The sequence below is a fragment of the Heloderma suspectum genome, chromosome 3 (genome assembly GCF_057233095.1).
Source record: "Heloderma suspectum isolate Gila_16-S chromosome 3, 16-S_ref, whole genome shotgun sequence".
NCBI lineage: Eukaryota > Metazoa > Chordata > Lepidosauria > Squamata > Helodermatidae > Heloderma > Heloderma suspectum.
Genome location: NC_139460.1, coordinates 217,273,283 through 217,293,007, shown reverse-complemented (window position 1 = coordinate 217,293,007; position 19,725 = coordinate 217,273,283). Strand labels below are relative to the sequence as shown.

Below are 19,725 nucleotides of genomic sequence, written 5' to 3'. Positions count from 1 at the left end.
GCTGCATGGCCAGGTGTGGCCTGTTTCCTGGGTACCCCATGACCAATCAAGCAGATAAAAGGTCTGGAGTTGGTTCTGAGTGTTACATTAGCATTTGGTGGCTGTTCACTGCAACTCCCAACATGAGGTCCAAAGAGGTGTCCATGTGAGTGAAGGAGGCCATCATTAGGTTGAGAAAACAAAATAAACCCATCAGAGAGATAGCAAAAAGAGTGGGAGTGGCCAATACAACAGCTTGGAACATCCTGAAAAAGAAGGAATTACCTGGCAAGCTCAGCAACAGCAAGATGCCTGGCAGACCACGGAAGACAACTAAAGTGGATGACCGCAGAATTCTGCTCATGGTGAAGAGGAACCCTTTCACAACATCTAGCCAGGTCAAGAATGCTCTTGCGAAGGTAGGCATGCCATTATCAATATCTACAGTCAAGAGACGGCTTTAGGACTGTAAATACAGAGGCTTCACAACAAGGTGCAAACCACTGGTAATGCTCAAGAACAGACAGGCCAGATTAGCCTTTGCCAGCAAACCTAAAAAAGCCTGCCCAGTGCTGGAATAAGATTCTTTGGACTGATGAAACCAAGATTAACTTGTACCAGAATGATGGGAAGAGAGAAGTTTGGAGAAGGAAAGGAACAGCTCATGATCCAAAGCATATCACATCATCTGTCAAACATGGTGGAGGCAGTGTTATGGCATGGGCTTGTATGGCTGCCAATGGAACCGGGTCACTGGTGTTTATTGATGACCTGACTGCTGATAAAAGCAGCGAGATGAATTCTGAAGTCTATAGGGCTATACTTTCTGCTCAGATTCAGCCGAATGCTGCCAAGCTGATAGGATGCCGCTTCATATTGCAGATGGATAATGACCCAAAACATATAGCAAAAGCTACCCAAGAGTTTCTGCAGGCAAAGAAGTGGGATGTTCTTCAATGGCCAAGTCAGTCACCTGATCTCAACCCAATAGAGCATGCTTTTCACTTACTGAAGACAAGACTGAAGGCAGAAAGACCTACAAACAAGCAACAGCTGAAGGCAACTGCAGTAAAGGCCTGGCAAAGGATCTCAAGGGAGGAAACTCAGCATTTGGTCCTGTCCATGGGTTCTAGACTTCAGGCAGTCATTGACTGCAAAGGATTTTCATCCAGGTATTAAAGGCGACCCTTAAGTTTGAAATGATGTTGGTTTGTTCCATTATTATGAGCCATCAATGATGGGGGGGGGGTCTGCCACTGGCTGTCCTTCCTGAATGGTTAGTGCCCCACTTTTGTCAAACCCCTTGAATTACAGCTGAAAGTCCTGACTTCGCTCCCATCTGGGTGTGTTTCCTTTCAACTTCAATGTGGTGGTGTACAGAGGCCAAATGCCAAAACAGTTATGCTTGTTCCAATATTTCTGGCCCTGACTGTAGGTTCAGGTTTGATAAGAAAGTGAGTGTTGTATATATTCCAACTATTCCCAAAATTTCCACTTTTTTTAATCGGGAGGAGGGAAGGAAAAAAAATCCCCTCCCCCCCCGGCTTCAAAATTTCCAGAAATTTTACATTTTACCAATATCTTTCCCTGATGGAATGGCATCTGTCGGTGGAATGGATTCAACCCTCCCCTGCAGCCCCTTGTGCCCCCTCAAATACGCTCCAGTGTGAAGGGACTCTCCAAAGCAGATTTAGGGAGGTACAAGGGGCTGCAGCGGGAGGAGAGGAAGGAAAAGTCCACTCATACAATGTTGGGTATTACCTATTGAGCCCAATGAAAATGAGTCCAGTTTAAATCACTGGCATCTGCAAGTGTTTAATATTGTGGATTGTGCTCACCATATTTTCTGAATGCACCTTCTGATATTGAGAATTTTGTCCTTGAACTGAAGCCAACTTGCATGTTGGGAGGGGGGATTACAGTGAAGGGCAAGTAAGAAACAGGGAAAAAACCCCATTCCAGCTTTAAATGACCATTCACTGGAGTGTCATCTTTTCTAATCATAGCATTGCCTGAAACTCAATCTTGATGCTGTTTGGTACTATCTGCAGGTAGTCATCTAAAAGCTATTACTAACTATTATTTCCAATTTAGTGTTGCCTTTTAGGCAAGAAAGACTTAAGAGCTGTACTGCCAGTAATTAGTTAAGATGTATTGTGAATTAAAAATTCCCATCTGCTCCCATTCAGTAACCAAGAGTTGCATCCAGATTTAGGTACATGCTAATGGACTGGCATTAACCAGACTGGCATTAACCAGCCTGGCATGGACTGGCCACGGTGGCTTAGTGGTTAAGACGCTGAACTGCAGACCGGAAGGTCGACAAGACAGCAATTCAAGACCCGAGTGCCGCGTGATGGAGTGAACTCCCGTCTTCAGTCCCAGCTTCTGCCAACCTAGCAGTTCGAAAGCAAGAAATTGCAAGTAGATAAATAGGTACCGCCTCGGCGGGAAAGGTAACAGCGTTCTGTGCACCTCGGTGTTCAGTCATGCTGGCCACATGACCACGGAAGCGTCTTCGGACATCGCTGGCTCTTCGGCTTAGAAACGGGGATGAGCACCGCACCCTAGAGTCGGACACGACTGGTTGGGGACATCTTTACCTTTTTTAATGGACTGGCAGTTGCAGACTTCCCTGCCTTCTCCTTCCCTTCTCCTCCTTCAGGCACTCCAGAACCTGAAAATGCTACATGGAGGGCTGGAGGATCCTGCTGAATGGGGTGGGCTGTGTTGTGAAGGAAAGGGGAATTCCTCAAAAATCAGGCAGAGGCATCTTCCATAAGCAGAGAGGGGAAGTCTGCTTCTGCCAGCCCACATGCACGCACCTAAATCTGGATCCCGCCCATTGTAATGAAGATTTGCATCAAGTTGAATACAGTGATTACAAGCTGATGTGTTGTATGGTTTTTCCACTTGAAATTACACTAAATTTGAAAACAGTATGTTAAATGTTTTCACTGTGACCCTTTTCTGTAAAGCAGGTTGATAAGGCTTGAGCCAAAGAACAACAAAACTATTCATACCAACCTGCCCAGTCACTGAGGTCATCGGAGGATTTGCTCTTGCTGGTTCCACATGTACCTGTGGCCTGATTGGGGTCCACCAGGAGAAGAGCCTTCAGTGTGTCAGCCCCCTTTCTTTGGAACTCCCTGCCCCTGGAGGTCAGGCAGGCACCATTCTGGAACCTCCTGAAAACAGCACTGTTCCAGGAGGCATTCCTTAATTGATCAGTCATGCAGTCACGGTTTCTATTAGGATTATGTTTTTTAAAAAGCATAATTTGATCTTTAATCTTTTAATCTTTTTATTCTTTTACTGTTTTATCTTTTGTGTTCACCACTCCGAAATCTATTTTAGATATGGAGCGGTATACAAATATTGTAAATAAGCCTAAACCAGGGGTGGGCAGAAGGTTGCCTCCAAAAGCCCCTGCCAGCATGCCAGTGGTCAGGAATGCTGGGAGTTAAAGTCCAAAACATCTGGAGATCTGCTTTCTGGTTACCCCTAAATAACAAATTGCAGCACCTGTGATAGAAAAATGTAATGTCATATAGTAAGAAAGTACATTTTGGCCAACATTGTTATTTGCTATTAGAAATTGTTCTGTTTTTATAAAAATTATAGAAAAGCCATGCTCATTCATGATTGTACATGAACTTGAATACGAAGACTAGAAAAATAATCAACTAATTCCAATTGGACTCTATATGGTAAGACCATATATCTGCTGGAGTTGGGCTTAATAGTTATCATTGTATTGAGAAGCACCTTTAGCTAAGGACCAGTTCATACATTACAATTAACCATTTATTTGTGAGTGGCATGGGCATGAACACTGTATCATGAGAGAACTTCCATGAATAGTGTGTATCTGAAAGTAGAAAAATTGCTGTTCAAGGAAATTGCTACTGTGGCATTGCACAGGTTTGGAGGTATAAATTTCCTGGAAATGTTGAAGACTCAATAGGAAAAGGGAATTTTATGGGGAATGGAAATACACCATTGCTTTACCAAATGAAGACCTATTTAGTTGTGCGTGCTAATCAGCATCTGAGGCCCTCCTTCGTGTTCCCTTGTTTTCAGAAGTGAGGCAGATGGGCAGTAGAATTGGAGCCTTTTCAGACACAGCACTAGGCTTATGGAATTCTCTCACAAAGGAGGCCTACTTGGCCAATCACTGCCCACCTTTTCGCAGGCAATGGAAACTTGACTCTTAAGGGAAGTGTTTGGATGTTGACACAATTCTGCTTTTATTGAACTTTTATATGATGATGCTTTTCAAATATATTTTATTTTGTTGCTTTTGTAGTTTGTATAAGCTGCCTTATAGGTTCTTCAGAGCAGACAGTGTAGGGTATAAAATAAAATACGCATAATTTAGTTAGCGGTGCACAAAATTCATACCTGATGTTGGAGATGGAACAGCAAGCTCCTGTTTGCAAATGGTAATAAAATAAAAATTGAAAAGAGGAATTCCATTTTGTGGATAACAAAGGAAAGTGGTAGTTTGGGTTTTGAAATGGGATGTAAACCGTAAGGAACTCCACAGAAAAAATCAGAAATTAGCATTTTTATAATGCAGTTAACAATTTTATCTAATCACTTTGTGAAAACATTTCTTAAGAGGGATCAGGTTTTCCCAATTCTGTTTTTTTCTATAACAAACTATAGAGTTCCCCCCTAGGCTTTATGCAAATTCTTCCTTCTAATCACATTGTTCATGCAAGTAGACAGTTCGCATGAGCTGCTAAATAAGGAGTTGATGATAATATATTATCCTTTGATCTGATAAATTCCAAGTTGTCAGTATTGTGCACTTTAATATGCTCTAGTATTTGGCATTTCCTTGCTTTTCTGACATAATATAAAGAACAGAATGTAAATGCTTATTTGTATATTCTGTTAGAAGTAAAATTTGCAGCAGCCAAACACTTGTTAATCTTCTTAAAAATCCCAGTTTCACTAGTTCTCGTCATTAAATAAAATTGTCTGGTAGGCCATAAAATTCTAAACCAGAAACAAGAATAGCATAAATTAAGGGAATGATCCAGTTCTTCTCTGCTTTTTTCCTAACCCCTTTCCGTCCAGAGTGTTGTGTAAAGAGTGCATTGCTGTGTGCAAGTCACAGACTGAATCATCAACCAGTTTTGTTTCCAGTTGTATTTTCAACTTGAGCTTTTAAATCCATGTATCAAAGTCTTATGAGATCTGCATCAGTTTCATAAGAATTTTAGAATTAGAATACTGTAGAATGCATTCCACTGCCTTGACAACTTGCTGTGTTAATGGAAACACAATGTAAACTATATGCAGTGAAGGTATGGGGGTCAGCTCACTAATCTTGTTCTGCTTGGTGCTCATCCCACTGTGCATTCATAAAACTGTATCCTCTTGCATTCATTAACATTTCATTTTAATTTTTGGTTGTACATTTTGGGAGCACTTGATCAAACCTAAAGAGGATCCAAATTTGGATAATTAATCTTGGGTTTGTTTAAGTAACACTGCAAATGTTTTCATGTTTCCTGTAGGAGCTAAGTGATCTGCAACGTGACCCACCTGCACACTGTTCAGCAGGACCTGTTGGAGATGACTGTAAGATCTTTATAGTTGATGGCAAGATAACTTTTGCCTATTTTGTTATGTTTTCACCCTATTAAGGGTTTATAATATTTTGTGTTTTTCAGTGTTCCATTGGCAAGCAACTATTATGGGACCTGTAAGTATGCAATTTACATAACTGAATTAATGTTTAGATTACTTCTTTATAATGATAATAAAGTAAGCCGAATCTGCTGATGAAATGACTTTATTTCTGTGCTTCCTTTAAACAATAAGACATTGAGTTAAATTCAGACTAAAACCTGCTACTAAACATTTTTGTCTAGGTTTTTGTTGTTGCAGTTGGGTTGGCATCAGAATAAATGCTTTAGTCTCACTGAAATCAATAGGACAAGTTAGTCATGACTAGTTTGAGTCTCATTGATTTCAGTGGGATTAAAGTATGACTAATGTATTCCGAAACAGACCTACTGCTCACTTTCTTAGTACTGTGCACATTCTAAGTCAGGAATGGCAAACCTCTGGTGTGTGGGCCAGGGATGGCCTGTCAGGGTCGCCTATCCAGCCCACCAACTTCTTCTCCAGGTCCTGCCCTCTCTCTCAGCAGGGAAAAGCTCTTATCTCTGATCAGCATCTGACCTGGGGAACAAGCTGCTGAGTGGTTCAGTTCTGCTTGCTTCTGGTCCTGCTTACTTGTGAGTAGACATTCAAAGCTTTGGTATTCATATGCTTGGTATTTGAAACTGCTGCAGAGTGATTCAGTCCTGCACATTCTGAGTAGACTTAAAATCAGTAATTATCACATTTTGGCCCCTCCCTCTGCATTTGGACATGCCCACAGATGGAATGCGGCACCTGAGACCTTTCCCAGATTGGAATCCAGCCGTCAGGCTGAAAAAGGTTCTCCACCCCTGTTCTAGATAGTTTGGTATTTGGCTTGCAGTATAATCTGTAAGCCTTCAAAAGCCATCTTGCAGTTACCAGAACTAAAGAGTTTAATTAGCAAATGACATTTGTACTGTGGTAGACTTCTAAGATGAAAGGTGTTAGATAGGAGCTCAGGCCTGGGATGCAAGTCCTGCTTTGAACCCTTGATGTGAAGGAGCAGACTGATTATTCAAGGGTCAGGGAAGGTAGTTTGTACATTAAAAAGAGGTACATTTTATCATACTGCATGCTTACTGGCCAATTTAGGGCAGTAAAAATAAACTCCAGAGCTGGGCTATCTTTCAAGTTAAGTCCTGCAGGAACTTGAGCTGGGTTCCTTTTCTGCTCCATCTTTTTCTTTAAGTTATCTTTTTCAGATAAGAGGGGTTATAAAGTTGCATTCATATAAGAAGGGATTTATGTATGCTGCAGTTCCACAGGAGTGCAGAAAAAGTACAGAAGGTGGCAGTGAGTACAAAATTCAGCTTCCTGGGAATCTCTGCTTTGTTTCTTTCAAGCAAGTTTTTTTTAGCCCATGTGGCTGTGAAGACATGCTTGAAATCTCATAAGACAGGTAGGTGGCTGAATAAGACTTTCAGTGGAAGGGGTGGGGATTTCTCTTCCCATGATACGCAAAATAGCAGAATATATTATTGAAAATAAGAGAAATTTCAACTTAGCATATCCAGGCTGCAGATTTAAGCTTCTCCCAGCTTGAATTTCAAATGTGGGTGCAGAGTTTTAATTGTTTTAAGCCTACTACTGGAATATAGCTTCAAACATTCCAGTGATGAAAATAGGGACATACTTGTAGCATCCGTATTCTGATAACTGCCTGAGCTTCACTACTGCACATTACTGAAGGCTCAGTAATGACTGCTGTATGCTTTATTCATTCAGTCTACAATACCCTCTCCTCCACTGATTTAAATGGTCCCAAACAGGCTTCTAAGCACAGAAAAGAAATTCCCTTGATAAAGAGATATCCTCCAAACACATCAGAAACTTAATATGTGCAACTGTTGTCTTTGTGTTCTGGCTTTTTTCTACAGCTGTTTCCTATCCTCTTGTTTGCATTGATCATAGCGTCCCTACAGAATGCTGGATGCCTTGTATGATTAAAACATCTAACATGGTAGATAATTGTCTATTTCCAATAACACATCCATAGCTATACTGCTAATTAGCTTATAAAGTTACAACACAAGGTCAAGGAGGCTCTTTATTATTCTTCTTTCAATTCTGCTCAGAGATGAATGTCCACACTAGGGCTGCTCAGTGCAGTGCATAATGTTGATTATCTGTTACCTGCAGTTAAATTAGGAGCCAGCCTTAGAAATGTTCACACCCTTCTTATCAGCCTAAGCTCCCCGGGACAAATGTTTCCTCCTTCCACAAACTGCAGTTAAGTCGTTAAAATTATTTAGGCTTCCCATTAACCTAGGGTCTGAAGCACATGGTATAACAAACGTAGACCTGCTTAGCGCTGTCACATCTGGTCAGTGCCTGGCACTTGGAAGATCACCTACAAACCCAATATTTCTGTCTAACCAAGATCTGAAACTGCTAGCTGGAGTGGTTTCAGATCTTAGGTGTATTTATTTATTGCATTTGCAAACCACTTTTCCTCCATAGAGTCCAAGATTGTACAGAAATACTGGTCAGCCTTTAACTGGAAGGAGAACTTATTACTTGTTTCAAGGAAGGAAGAAGCAGATGTTCCTGAATGCTAGCTCCTAATTTAATGGCAGTGAATGGAATCAGTATCATACCTCCACTGGTCCATTGTGTTCTTCAGTATTAATGCCTCTTGCTACTTAGTTCCCATGCTAGGCCGTGGTGAGTTCAACCAAACATTAGTATCATGACTGACTTTCCAGATCTAGAAATTGGAGTATATGCTGTGTGTCTGGTTTGTTCTGGAATGGATTTCAGAATCACTGCATGAGGTGATGCAGAATAATCTAAAAGTAACCTTCTGGGCTTTACTGAAATTGTTCATACAAAACTAAAATCCAAATAATATTCTGCACTGCTATCAATTAAAATATCATGTGGTATTGATAAATATCCTAACATCTAGGGTAAAAATTCCTTGCAGTGATTTTTTGGTTCTACACTTCATAACCATATAATCAGGACAAAAGGAGAAAGACTATATTCAAAGTGTCTTCTGCGACATTATGGAAGCACAAAGATAGCCTCTTTGTGATACACAACAATTGCTTAGCAACACTATCTTTAATTTTTCTGTAGTTCAGCATTGCTTACATTAAATATGCTCTTTAAACACATCTGAAGGCAGTAGCTAGTCTCACTGGGTAAGCCTGAGTGGCAAGCAACATATGCCACTTATGTTCTGGCACTTGCATGCTAACATCCACCAAGCTGTCTAGCAGTTTGCAAATCTGTGTTCTGCTGTTTCCACCAAAGGAAATAAAAATGCCTTAGTGACATCTGACAGACAAGGAACATAACACTCCTTCTCCATTTAAAGCAGGCCTGCACAGCATAAGGCCCATAGAGCGATTGCAACCCCACCCCTGATTCCATGTGCACCCCTGTGAGAATTACAAGCTCTCTCCCACTGCATTGTGGGAGCGTTCCAGGTCTCCCAAGCATATCAAAAAGTGTGGATGGGGTAATGCATCACTGCTCCTACACTGCTTCTCTTCCAGGATTCATAAGTACCACTGAATTTGCACAGTTTTTTCCAGCCTGTTGCAGGCAAACATAGAGCCGTGCTGGATGACCTGCATCTGAAACCCCCTCAGTGTGTGAATGCCTATCTACACATTAGATTATAAAACAAAACAAAAACATGTGGAGATCCAGATGTGATCTCTGTAAACATCTTCCTCAGGGTAATTAGCATTAGGAAAAGCCCTCCTGTTGGTGCCATTTCCCTGATGCTAATCATGACAGATGGGACTTGTTACTGAGATCACAACTGGGAAGGGAAGATCTAACCTCCCCATCGCTGCAGTGTGGATCACAATTGGGACACAACCACCATCACCACTCACACCTCTTGTTTAATTTTTTAAAACCCGCAACATGATTGGTAATTACATTAATGTAATGTTATGATCCATCTGAACTCAGTAAGGAGTGGAGACTGAAAGTGGGAAGATAAACAGCTCAATGGAGAGGCTGAAGATAGTTAAAAAGAGCATTAACATATTGACATGCATACTTTTTCATGGTGAACATAATGATGTGGCATTTAAGTTGTCAAAGATATAAAAGTGACCCTCACTGATTTGTATTGCACACTCCCTAATTAAAAGGATGGGAGAAAAGATGCTTTAAATCTGTCCTCAAATGTGAAGTCTCTGCTTACATTGTTTTGTGGTGGTCTTCGTTTAGTTCCTACCTGCTTAAAGCTCCAGTTTAGAGTGAGCTTGCCTCTTGATCTTCATTAACTTTTGTTACTCGATGGGGAAAAGAAGGATCTTCTGCAGAACATTCTTTTGAAACATCTACATTTCAGCTGTAGATACACTGTACTCGAACATGCAGGCATTTTCTTTAACAAAATGTGTGTGCACAGTTTCCAGAATTTACGGCCATGCTGCATGTTTTGATATTGCAATAAATAGTTTAAAAATAATGGAAAATGCACCAGTGCTTCAAGTAGCTATTTGTGGACTTAAAGCTGGGAGTAGCCTCTGGGTTGTAATCTAGCAGCCCTGGTTCTGTTGATATGTCAGATGTGCAATGGAATCCGCCTTTCTGGACTGTCAATAATGTTAGTTTTCGCCTCCTAGTCTGCAGTGATTATTTGGGTTCTTTTAACATAGTCTGTGGTCATCACCACTATTCTATGTCTGCTGAAGAACAGGAGAACAAAGGCTTTGAATTAGGGGCAATATGCTGCAGAGTCATTGGACAAAAATAGCTCCAGTGTACATTCTTCAGATTCAGATAGGAATCTCGCGCACAAAATGATAGCATTATATTGTTTGCTTGTTTTCCAGCCTGACAGTGCATACCAAGGGGGAGTGTTTTTTCTCACAGTACATTTTCCAACAGACTACCCATTCAAACCACCAAAGGTAAACATTTTGTAACAAACTTAAGTCCACTTTGCTCTTCTTAGATCAGTGCTGCACTATTTCTCTCGATTCATTAGTTCTTGTGGGGTTAAATGCCGATCAGCATAGCACAGAGTATTGAAGCAAGAGGATAGAAGAGGACCTAGCGGCGAGTTTTGTGAAACACTTGCAGAAGGATTCAACACACAGATACTGACTGCAGCCATATTGTTTCCCCATTAACATTCTTTTAAACGTTTTATTGTGGTTTCAGTAATGTTTTAATGTTTACAGTACTTTAGTTATGTACATAAATAATGGCCAAATCAGTGTGTTTTTTTTAAGCTCATATGCAGGGAACTCTGTCTATATAAGCTTATTGGCCATGGAACCTCTGTATGTTGCAGGAGATTCTGAGAAGCGTACAAAGCACTCAGTTTATCCAGCCTTCTGGTCAGCCCTCTTGGGCTTGATTGTAGAATGACGAGATAGCACAACCAACACTCCCCTGATTGTGCTGGTTGAGCTGTCTTTTAGGGAAGCTTTTCAGCCATTACTGATATTGGTAAGCTTCCAATGAACCCCAAGTTTCTCAAACACATTTTGAAAACTACTGATCTCTATCATCTTATAATAGGCAACTGCTGTAGTGTATCTTTGCTCTGTCTCATTTAGGATTGTTAACCCCATTTGTGACTATCTTAATTTTTCAATACCTTCACTCTAACTGGAATGTGTTGTATATTACACATAAAACATTACAGTAAAAGAAGACCTAGAGCTTAAATCATTTTGTGTGGCTGTATATCTTATCCAGCGAACAGAGCTTATATCTCCTGTTTGTGCATTAGTAACAGACTGCGTAATAGAATCTGTCACTATTTGCTTATGAAGCCAAAGTCTTTGGCTTTGAGATGTCAAGAGTGAAATGAAATATAGTGTATGAAAGGGGCAATGCATATGGTTTGAACAGTGTAAAAATACATGACAATTCTTCTGTTGCAGATTGCATTCACAACAAAAATATACCATCCAAACATAAATAGTAATGGGAGCATTTGTCTTGATATCCTGAGGTCACAGTGGTCACCTGCTCTGACTGTATCTAAAGGTAACTCTCCTTGTAAAAGATACCATGGTCAATGTTAGACCAGCATCCTTATTTCCCATTATGAACTGTGGCCAAAAGTGTCTAGGTTAAAGGAAGCCACCTTTCACCTGTGTTTTTTTTGCCAATGTTTCCACAGGATCTTACTCTGTTTCACTGTTACTGTCCAACTACCTTGATCCCCATACTCGCCAACTACAACAGAATGCAACTCAGTTCTCTGGAGTAATCCCACCTTTCCTTAACATCAGTATCCCCCCACTTTGCAGTGTATTTCTCTCAGTTGAACAGCACATGTTGCATAGTTTCCTCATGGAAGAAAGCTGGCAGTGGGGGGTCACGGGAGGCATTGTGCCGCCAAAGTTAAATTTTCCTCACCTGTAAAGCCCAAGTTTGACTTGCCATTCATAGTGTTTTTTCAGCTGCTGATATTAGATAAGTTCCTAAGTATAATGAACAATTTATTCAATTCAACCACTCAAGCACATGACATAAGCCAAAGTTTGGAATAAAGATGAAAGGGACATCAATAGTTACTCAGTGATGCTACAAAATGTCTGTGTTAGCTGCCAGATCCTTACTTTTAAAAGGGAAGCATCTCTAGATGTATATAGTTATCTTTAGGAATGTGCAAGAAATCCACTCCTTCAGATTTTTTGGTGGATTTCTCCAATTCACAGCACCTGGAAATGGATGCAGACTGGATGCACTTCGCTTCCAGAAATCATACATTTCTGCATTTAGGATGCGTTCCACAGAACAGGAAATTACATCCAATAAAATTTGCACATTTTAAAAGTTTGCAGAGAAAAATGCATACAAACATGGTTTAGTCAAAGGGTGTATGCATACAAAAAATGTGTACGCTTTGAAAAATGCACACTTTTTTAAAAATATGCCCAAAAATCTGTTAAACACACATTAGTATGGAATGGACATAGAGGTGGAAAAAGGAGGACTTGATAGATCCACCTATTTCTAGTCATCTTAAATGTTGGAGAGTGTTTTAAATGACTTGCGTCTCATGAAGTTGCAATGCTTAATTGTTTTTTAAAACATCTGTAATAGGGGATATTCCAGGTCAAAATAATGGATATTGGTAACAGTCTCTCTAAAATTAGTGTTTAATTGTGAGCTAATTACCATTTTAAATTATTTGCTCTATTATCAAGACATTCATAGAAACTAAGGCCAGCATCAAGAGAATGCACAGCCAGTTAGCCCACTTGTGCAACAGAAATTTGGGCTTGTGTTTCTGGAACTGGAGTTCCCATGTGGCAAATTGTTTTTGAAACTGAGGGGATTGCCAAATATCAAGTTGCAGTTTGATATGGTAGACTGCTGTTTTTTAAATTAAAGTAAAATATCCCCCTAGGATAAGTCCAAGCCCTTGGATGTGCCTAAAGTAGCTCTTTCAATCTCTAATGCATGTTTAGTAAGCAGCTAGCCATATGGGACACATATTTTGATTAGCACATCTTGGAACTGCTGCACTATTTCTGAAGCTTCAGAGTGGGGCACAGAGGGGTGTAAAGCACTGCATGCTTTATTGATCATAGACCTTTAAAAGAGTAAAGGCTGATATGTACTTTCGAAGTATGAGTTGTGAATGGTGGAACTGCTAAAAGGGAGTAAGGTTGCAAAGCCCTGACCTGGTTCAGGCCAATTCTTTGTGGTCTCTGTGCATCACACACATGGGCTCTGCACCAGTGCGGATCCTCGAATCGGGAAACTTCTAAAGCTGAGGAGTTTTTGCGGGAACCGCTCCCCCACCATCCAGCGTATGTATCCTTAGCAGGTTCCCGCCTCTTCCCTCAGTTCTCTTTCGACCGCCACTGCATGCGCCTCATGGGGAACTTCTCTTCGTTCGTTGAATAATATTAAAAAAAGCTGAGCTTTTATTCAATCTTTTCTCTTTCTCTCATTGTTCTGTCTTTCCTTATTTTTACTTTTATTTGGTTTTTTTCTGTGGCCTTTGTGATAGTCATTAGTGTGTATGGCCCTCCAGGCACCTTTCAAAAAGTGCACCCATTGTGGGGCTAAGTTGCCTCACAAAGATGGGCAGAGTTTATGTCTGTTCTGCCTGGGGGAAGGGCATGTTGTGGGAACTTGGCTACAATGCAACACCTTATCAAAGCAGGCAAGGAAAAATAGATCTGATCAGCTTAAAGCTGCTTTATGGAAGAGGGCTTTTGAGTCCATCGAAAGCCCTAAGAAAATGGTGGAGACAGTTACTCAACCCCATACAGGGGCAATAGAGCCTGTAGCATTGGGGTCCAAATCCTCCAACATCGTGCTTCACCAGGCACCCAACACCCTCCAACACTGGGTTGGTCTTTGACTTTGACACTCGTGAAACGAATCTCAAAAAAGGCAAGGCCTTCTAAAAAAAAATCTACCCTTTCGTCTTCTGATCATAAGAAGCAAAAGAAGAGAGCCAAAAATTCTCAGTCACTTGGGACCGAGTGAAAGTTCAGACGGCTCTTGCTCCTCCTCAATTTCAACTGCTACCAGAACAGTCACCAATTTGAGATGAGCCTCCTGCCTCTATCCCGACAACACCTCGGGATCAGCGATTGGTGATAGAGCCGCTATCGGTACCAAAGTCCATACCAACACCACCACTCCTATCCTCACTCATACCGAGAGTGCCTATTCACTAACGGGAATTTCCCCTATTAACATCCACATCGGAGGGTGAGATCAGAGAGCTCTTACCTCGACAACCAGCACTTCATCCTCTGCGGCCCAGTGATACTTACTATGATCATGGCTGGGATAGGCGTCAACGATCGCCTGAATCGCTGTACTCTGTACATTCATCTCACAGAGCTTATACGCCTGCTCCTGGAGACAGGTTGGTACCGGGAGTGGTCTAGATCCCCACAGTCAGACTGGGGAAGGCATCAGTCTTACCATAGGCATCTCAGGCCAATGCAGTGGCCTACGTGTTATGATGAACCAGAATGGCAATATCGCCGCTTGCCAAATTACCCAAGTTGGGAAGAAAGTGGATCCTGAACAAGGTCAGCTGCGGTATCGAAACCACCAGATCAATCACTGCTACCGGGACCAGTGTCATTACAGCCCTGTCCACAGGTGGCCCTGCCTCCTCCTGTGTATAGGTCTCCAAGGACTCTTCCTTTGGTACCACCACCACAAAGTCTAGTACAAACTATGTTTCAGACATAGACATCTCTCCCTGAAGCAGTATCAGGGCCAAAGCCTACCCCACAACAGACAGCAGAACCACAGTTGTCTGAGACGGAGGGCTATGAGTTGGACTCTACTTCTAAGTCTTCAGGTCCACTTTCACTTTCTTCACCTGATGCTATGATAGGTGTGAGTGAAGCCATCTCTCCTTCTGAAGATTTGGGCCAATTCACTGACCAAGTCCTCAGAATGGCACAGGCACTGGGGCTTGAAACACAGAAAGCTGCCCCATCCATACAGCACCCAGTCTTTGATGCGGTAAATGCAGAGTCATATAAGCCAGAGGCTATACCGTTGTTGCCAACTCTTAATGAGACCATCAAGCATCATGGGTAACCCCCTCTACAGTAGCGCTGATATTAAAGCACCTTGATGGTATGTACCATTTGCAGAATACTGATGCAGAATATTTGTTTAAACACCCAGCACCCAATTCTATGGTAGTCGAAGCAGCGCAAGGCAAGTCGAGGAGAGTACATTCTTCACTACAGACAAAGAAGGGAGAAGGTTGGACTTACTCGGCAGGAGACTTTACTCCTTCGCTTCAGTGGGTTTAAAGATTGCTAACTATCAAGCTCCAATGTCAGGTTATCAATTGTTGCTGTGGGACAAAGTGGGTAAGCTGGTAGATCATTTGCCTGATAAGAAGGAAGTGGCTCATCTTTTCAGGGCAGAGGCTTTGAAACTGTCAAGGCAACAGATTAACACATCTCCCCATCAAACAGATTGCAACTCGAAAGTTCTAGTGAGTTCAATTTCCCTTCGACTCCACACTTGGCTTTGGTCTTCAAGTGTTCCACAGGAAACAAGAGGTAGGATAGAAGATTTGCCATTTGATTGACACGGCTTGTTTAATGCCAAGGTGGACGAGGCATTGGATACAGTACAGAAGGTTCGCACCACAGCACGTTGGATGGGTTTTCTCTTACAGCCTCCACAGCAGCAGCCTAGATGTCATCACTGGTTCCAGTCTTCAGTCCTTAGGTACCAGCCATATAACTCTGGAGTTGGTCAGCAACGACCACAAACAAGCCAGCAAGGGAAGACTTCCCAGTGTTCTAGGTTCCAGGATTACCACAAGAAGCAGAAGATTAGAGGCAAGTGGCATCTTTGACTTGCTACCCATTCTTTCACCAACCTACCACCAGCCTCCTCTTTTTGGGACACATTTGTTGAAATACCATCTGGCATGGAGATACATCATGACAGACGTACGGGTTCTAGCCATAGTCCAGAAAAGATATTTGATCGAATTTGATGCCATCCCTCCCATCAGTATCGTGAAGGTTATGGCTCCGTCTTCAGTCCTCCTTACCAAGATTCAGACTCTCCTCGACAAGGGAACAATCTAGCTGGTCCCACACAACCAACTGAAGGACGGTTTTTATTCTTGTTTGTATAGTATACCGAAGAGGGAAGGAGGCCTTTGGCCAATAATGGACCTCAGGCAGCTCAACAAATACATTTTACCCAGAAAATTCCGCATCGTCACTCTGGCATCTATTCTTCCCCTCCCCTTCCAAGGGGTTTGGTTCACCTCCATCGACCTCAAGGACGCTTACTTCCATGTAGCCATAGAGCAGTCTCACCAGCATTTGCTGCACTTTTCCATCGGTACCCATGTCTTTCAATTCAGAGTTCTACCCTTCGGTCTCGCCACTGCACCAATGGTATTTACAAAGTGCACAGCAGTCGTATGTGCCCAGCTTTGGTTGCAGGCGATAGAAGTTCATCCTTACTGACTTCATGACTGGCTTCTGGTAGCGTCAATGAAGTCACAGCTCCTGCGTTTGATAGAGGTGACCTGCAATCTCCTCCATACTCTCGGACTATATATCAACTTCGAAAAGTCTCACCTGCTGCCTACTCAGAGCATAACATTCATAGGGGCATTATTGGAGTCCAAAGTGGGCAGAGCTTTCCTACCCAATACCAGACAGAAGACACTAGTCACATTCGCATCAAATGTGCTGGCAAGCAAATCCACCACAGTGTACAAGATACAACACTTACTGGGGTTTATGGTGGCTACTATGACTGTCGTCCACTATGCGCAGTTACGGATGACACCATTACAAAATTGGTTCATCAGAAATTTTGACAACAAGCTCAATGCTTACTGGACCAGGCTGACACTCCCATCCGACATCAAGGATTCTCTACAATGGTGGCCGGTACCAACAAACTTGAATCGGGGACTCCCATTTCTCCAGTCATCCCCATCGGTGGTGTTGATGACAGACATGTCCCTCTCGCGATGGGGAGCCCATTGCCGGACACTAACAGTGCATGGCAGATGGTCCACCAACGAAGCCACTCAACACATAAATGTTCTAGTACTGAGAGCAGTAGACAAGGCACTTGGGGCTTTCAAACTGGATCTGGCAGGCACGTCCAGGTGCCATCGGACAGCACAATGGTGATCACATATTTGAACAGCCAAGGAGGTACCAGGTCCCTTCCACTCTTAGCCCTTCCGCTCAGGATTTTCGAATGGTGTATACCTTGGCAGATTTAATGGCAACTCATGTCGCAGGCGTGGACAATGTTCTGGCAGATCAGCTGAGTCTGACAATGCAGATAACCCACGAATGGGAGTTGGACAGGTCAGTTCTGACCAACCTCTTCAGGCATTGGGGAATGCCACAGGTCGACTAGTTTGCGTCTGCGAGCAACGCTGTCTGCCACCAATTTTGCACAAGAGCAGAACATGGTCTGGGCTCATTGGGAGGTGCATTTGTTTTTCGATGGGACAGGACTCCGTTTTACATTTTCCCACCTTTTCCATTAATAACCAAGGTCTTGGCGAAGACGGCGACGAATGGTACCAACTGCATCCTGATAACACCCTGGTGGCCACGCCAGCCCTAGTTTGCTCTGCTAATGCAGATGGCGAAGGGCCAGTATTGACAGCTCCCAATTACTCCATCTCTCCTGTCCAGAGAGGGAGGTTAGATTCGACACCCAGACCTACTGACTCTCCACATGACAGCGTGGAGAATCCAGTGATGGACTATCCTGTAGCCCCAGATGGGGTACAAAGAATACTAGACGCCACACATAGATCCTCCACGCAATGCTCCTATTCAAGAAAGTGGGATAAATTTGTGATACTTGCTTATCAGCAATCTTTCCATCCCAGGGGATGTTCAGTTCTTAATATTCCCCAATTTCTCCTTTCACTTTTCAAGAGGAGACTTAAACTGTCCTCCCTCAGGGTTTACCTGTCCACTGTTTTGGCTTTTCACTCTCCTGTTGAAGGTTTTTCGGGTTTTTCACATCCTATGACTTAAAGGTTTTTAAAGGGGATAAGGAATTTAGCACCCCCGTTTCGATTGATGGTACCTACCTGAAGCCTTTCTGTTGTACTAAAAGCACTTTCATCGAAATCATTTGAACCTCTTGTTATGGTGGAGCTACGCCTCCTTTCCTGGACGGTGGCATTTCTAGTAGCCATTGCACCTGCACGTCGGGCTAGCGTGCTATGTGCACTTAGGATTGACCAGCCATATCTTCCGTTTCATTGTGATAAAGTTGTGCTGTGCCCTGATCCCATTTTTCTGCCTAAGGTTGTTTTGGAGTTCCATCAGGACGTTGTGCTGCCTGCTTTCTTTCCCTCCCCATTTGGAGTCACCATTACACACACTGTGGGCATCGTGCTCTTGCATTTTACAAAGTGAGGACTGGACAGTTTCATTCATCACCTCGCCTTTCTGTTTGTTACAGCAGCAGAAGGAAGGGCCACCCTCTGTCCACTCAGCCCCTGGCGTCCTGGATTGTTAAGCCCATTGAGCTCTCGTATAAGTTGGCTAGACTCAAGCTGTCTACCCTGGTTAGAGAGCACTCTACTCGGGCAGTAGCGACCTCCGTCATGTTTGACAAGAGGGCTCCTATTCCTGAACTAAGTCGTGCAGCTACATGGGTGACGCCATTCACCTTTGTCAAACATTACAAGTTGGATTCTCAGGCAAGAAGAGACTGTGTTTTTGGTCGTGCCATCCTGTCATCTCTACTGTAATGGGACACCGATCCACCTCCTCAGTAAGTTAGCTTGCTACTCGCCCATATGTGTGATGCACAGAGGCCACGAAGAAATGCAAGTTGCTTACCTGTAACTGTAGTTCTTTGAGTGATCATCTGTGCATTCACAGAACCCACCCACTGTCCCCACTTCGGTGTCATACTTGAGTTCGATATTTGATACCGAAGTATTCTCTTCTCCCAGTTATGAGGCCACAATGTCAGTCTCAAAGAACTGAGGGAAGAGGCGGGAACCCACTAAGGACACATACGCTGGATGGTGGGGGAGGGGTTCCCATCAAAACTCCTCGGCTTTAGAAGTTTCCCGATTCGAGGCTCTGCACCATATGTGTGAATGCACAGATGACCACTCAAAAAACTACAGCTACAGGTAAGCAACCCACAGACTCACAAGGATTGTAATAATGGCAGGGAGAGATGTGCTGGAGCTGGGGAAGATATTGCTGTTCCAGTATACCCACATTCATTGTGTGTGTGTGTGTGTGTGTGTGTGTGTGTGTGTGTGTAGAATCTACTAAATTATGTCATGCTTGAGCGGTTATATAATTTCATTAAGTTTTTGAGAAAGCTGAGCTACTGAATGATGGAAAATGAAAATTTAATCTACCTCTTGGCCCTAATTAATATATTAATGTCGTAAAATGTCTAACTTATTTTTTTTCCTTTTTAATCTAGTTCTTTTGTCCATATGCTCTTTACTTTGTGATCCTAATCCAGATGACCCTTTAGTACCAGATATTGCACAAATCTACAAGTCAGACAAGGAAAAGTAAGTATGAATATACAATTCAAAAATCTCAGTCATTTCTTGTTTGCACTGTTCCTCATCTTCCCTCACATTGGTGGTTCTACTACTTT

The 19,725-nt window shown here is 42.6% G+C and overlaps 1 protein-coding gene, 1 long non-coding RNA gene and 1 pseudogene across 3 annotated transcripts in view; 2 read left to right on the top strand and 1 right to left on the bottom strand.

Moving 5' to 3' along the window:
• LOC146350769 (uncharacterized) overlaps positions 1–19,725 on the bottom strand; it is a 44,281-nt gene that overhangs the window by 16,911 nt on the left and 7,645 nt on the right. The gene's annotated exons all lie outside the window — the stretch shown is intronic.
• Positions 1–19,725, top strand: part of UBE2D1 (ubiquitin conjugating enzyme E2 D1) — a 43,034-nt gene that overhangs the window by 18,581 nt on the left and 4,728 nt on the right. The window contains exons 1-6 of one of the 2 annotated variants that reach the window (XM_084845641.1): positions 3,604–3,689; positions 5,511–5,574; positions 5,667–5,698; positions 10,449–10,526; positions 11,511–11,616; positions 19,543–19,636. In XM_084845641.1, coding sequence (XP_084701767.1) covers positions 3,687–3,689; positions 5,511–5,574; positions 5,667–5,698; positions 10,449–10,526; positions 11,511–11,616; positions 19,543–19,636 — 377 coding nt within the window. In that variant the 5' untranslated portion in view covers positions 3,604–3,686. Of the gene's footprint in view, positions 1–3,603; positions 3,690–5,510; positions 5,575–5,666; positions 5,699–10,448; positions 10,527–11,510; positions 11,617–19,542; positions 19,637–19,725 lie in introns of those variants that run through there. The other variant, XM_084845640.1, reaches the window with a different exon arrangement.
• Positions 16,907–17,937, top strand: LOC146350771 (uncharacterized; annotated as a pseudogene).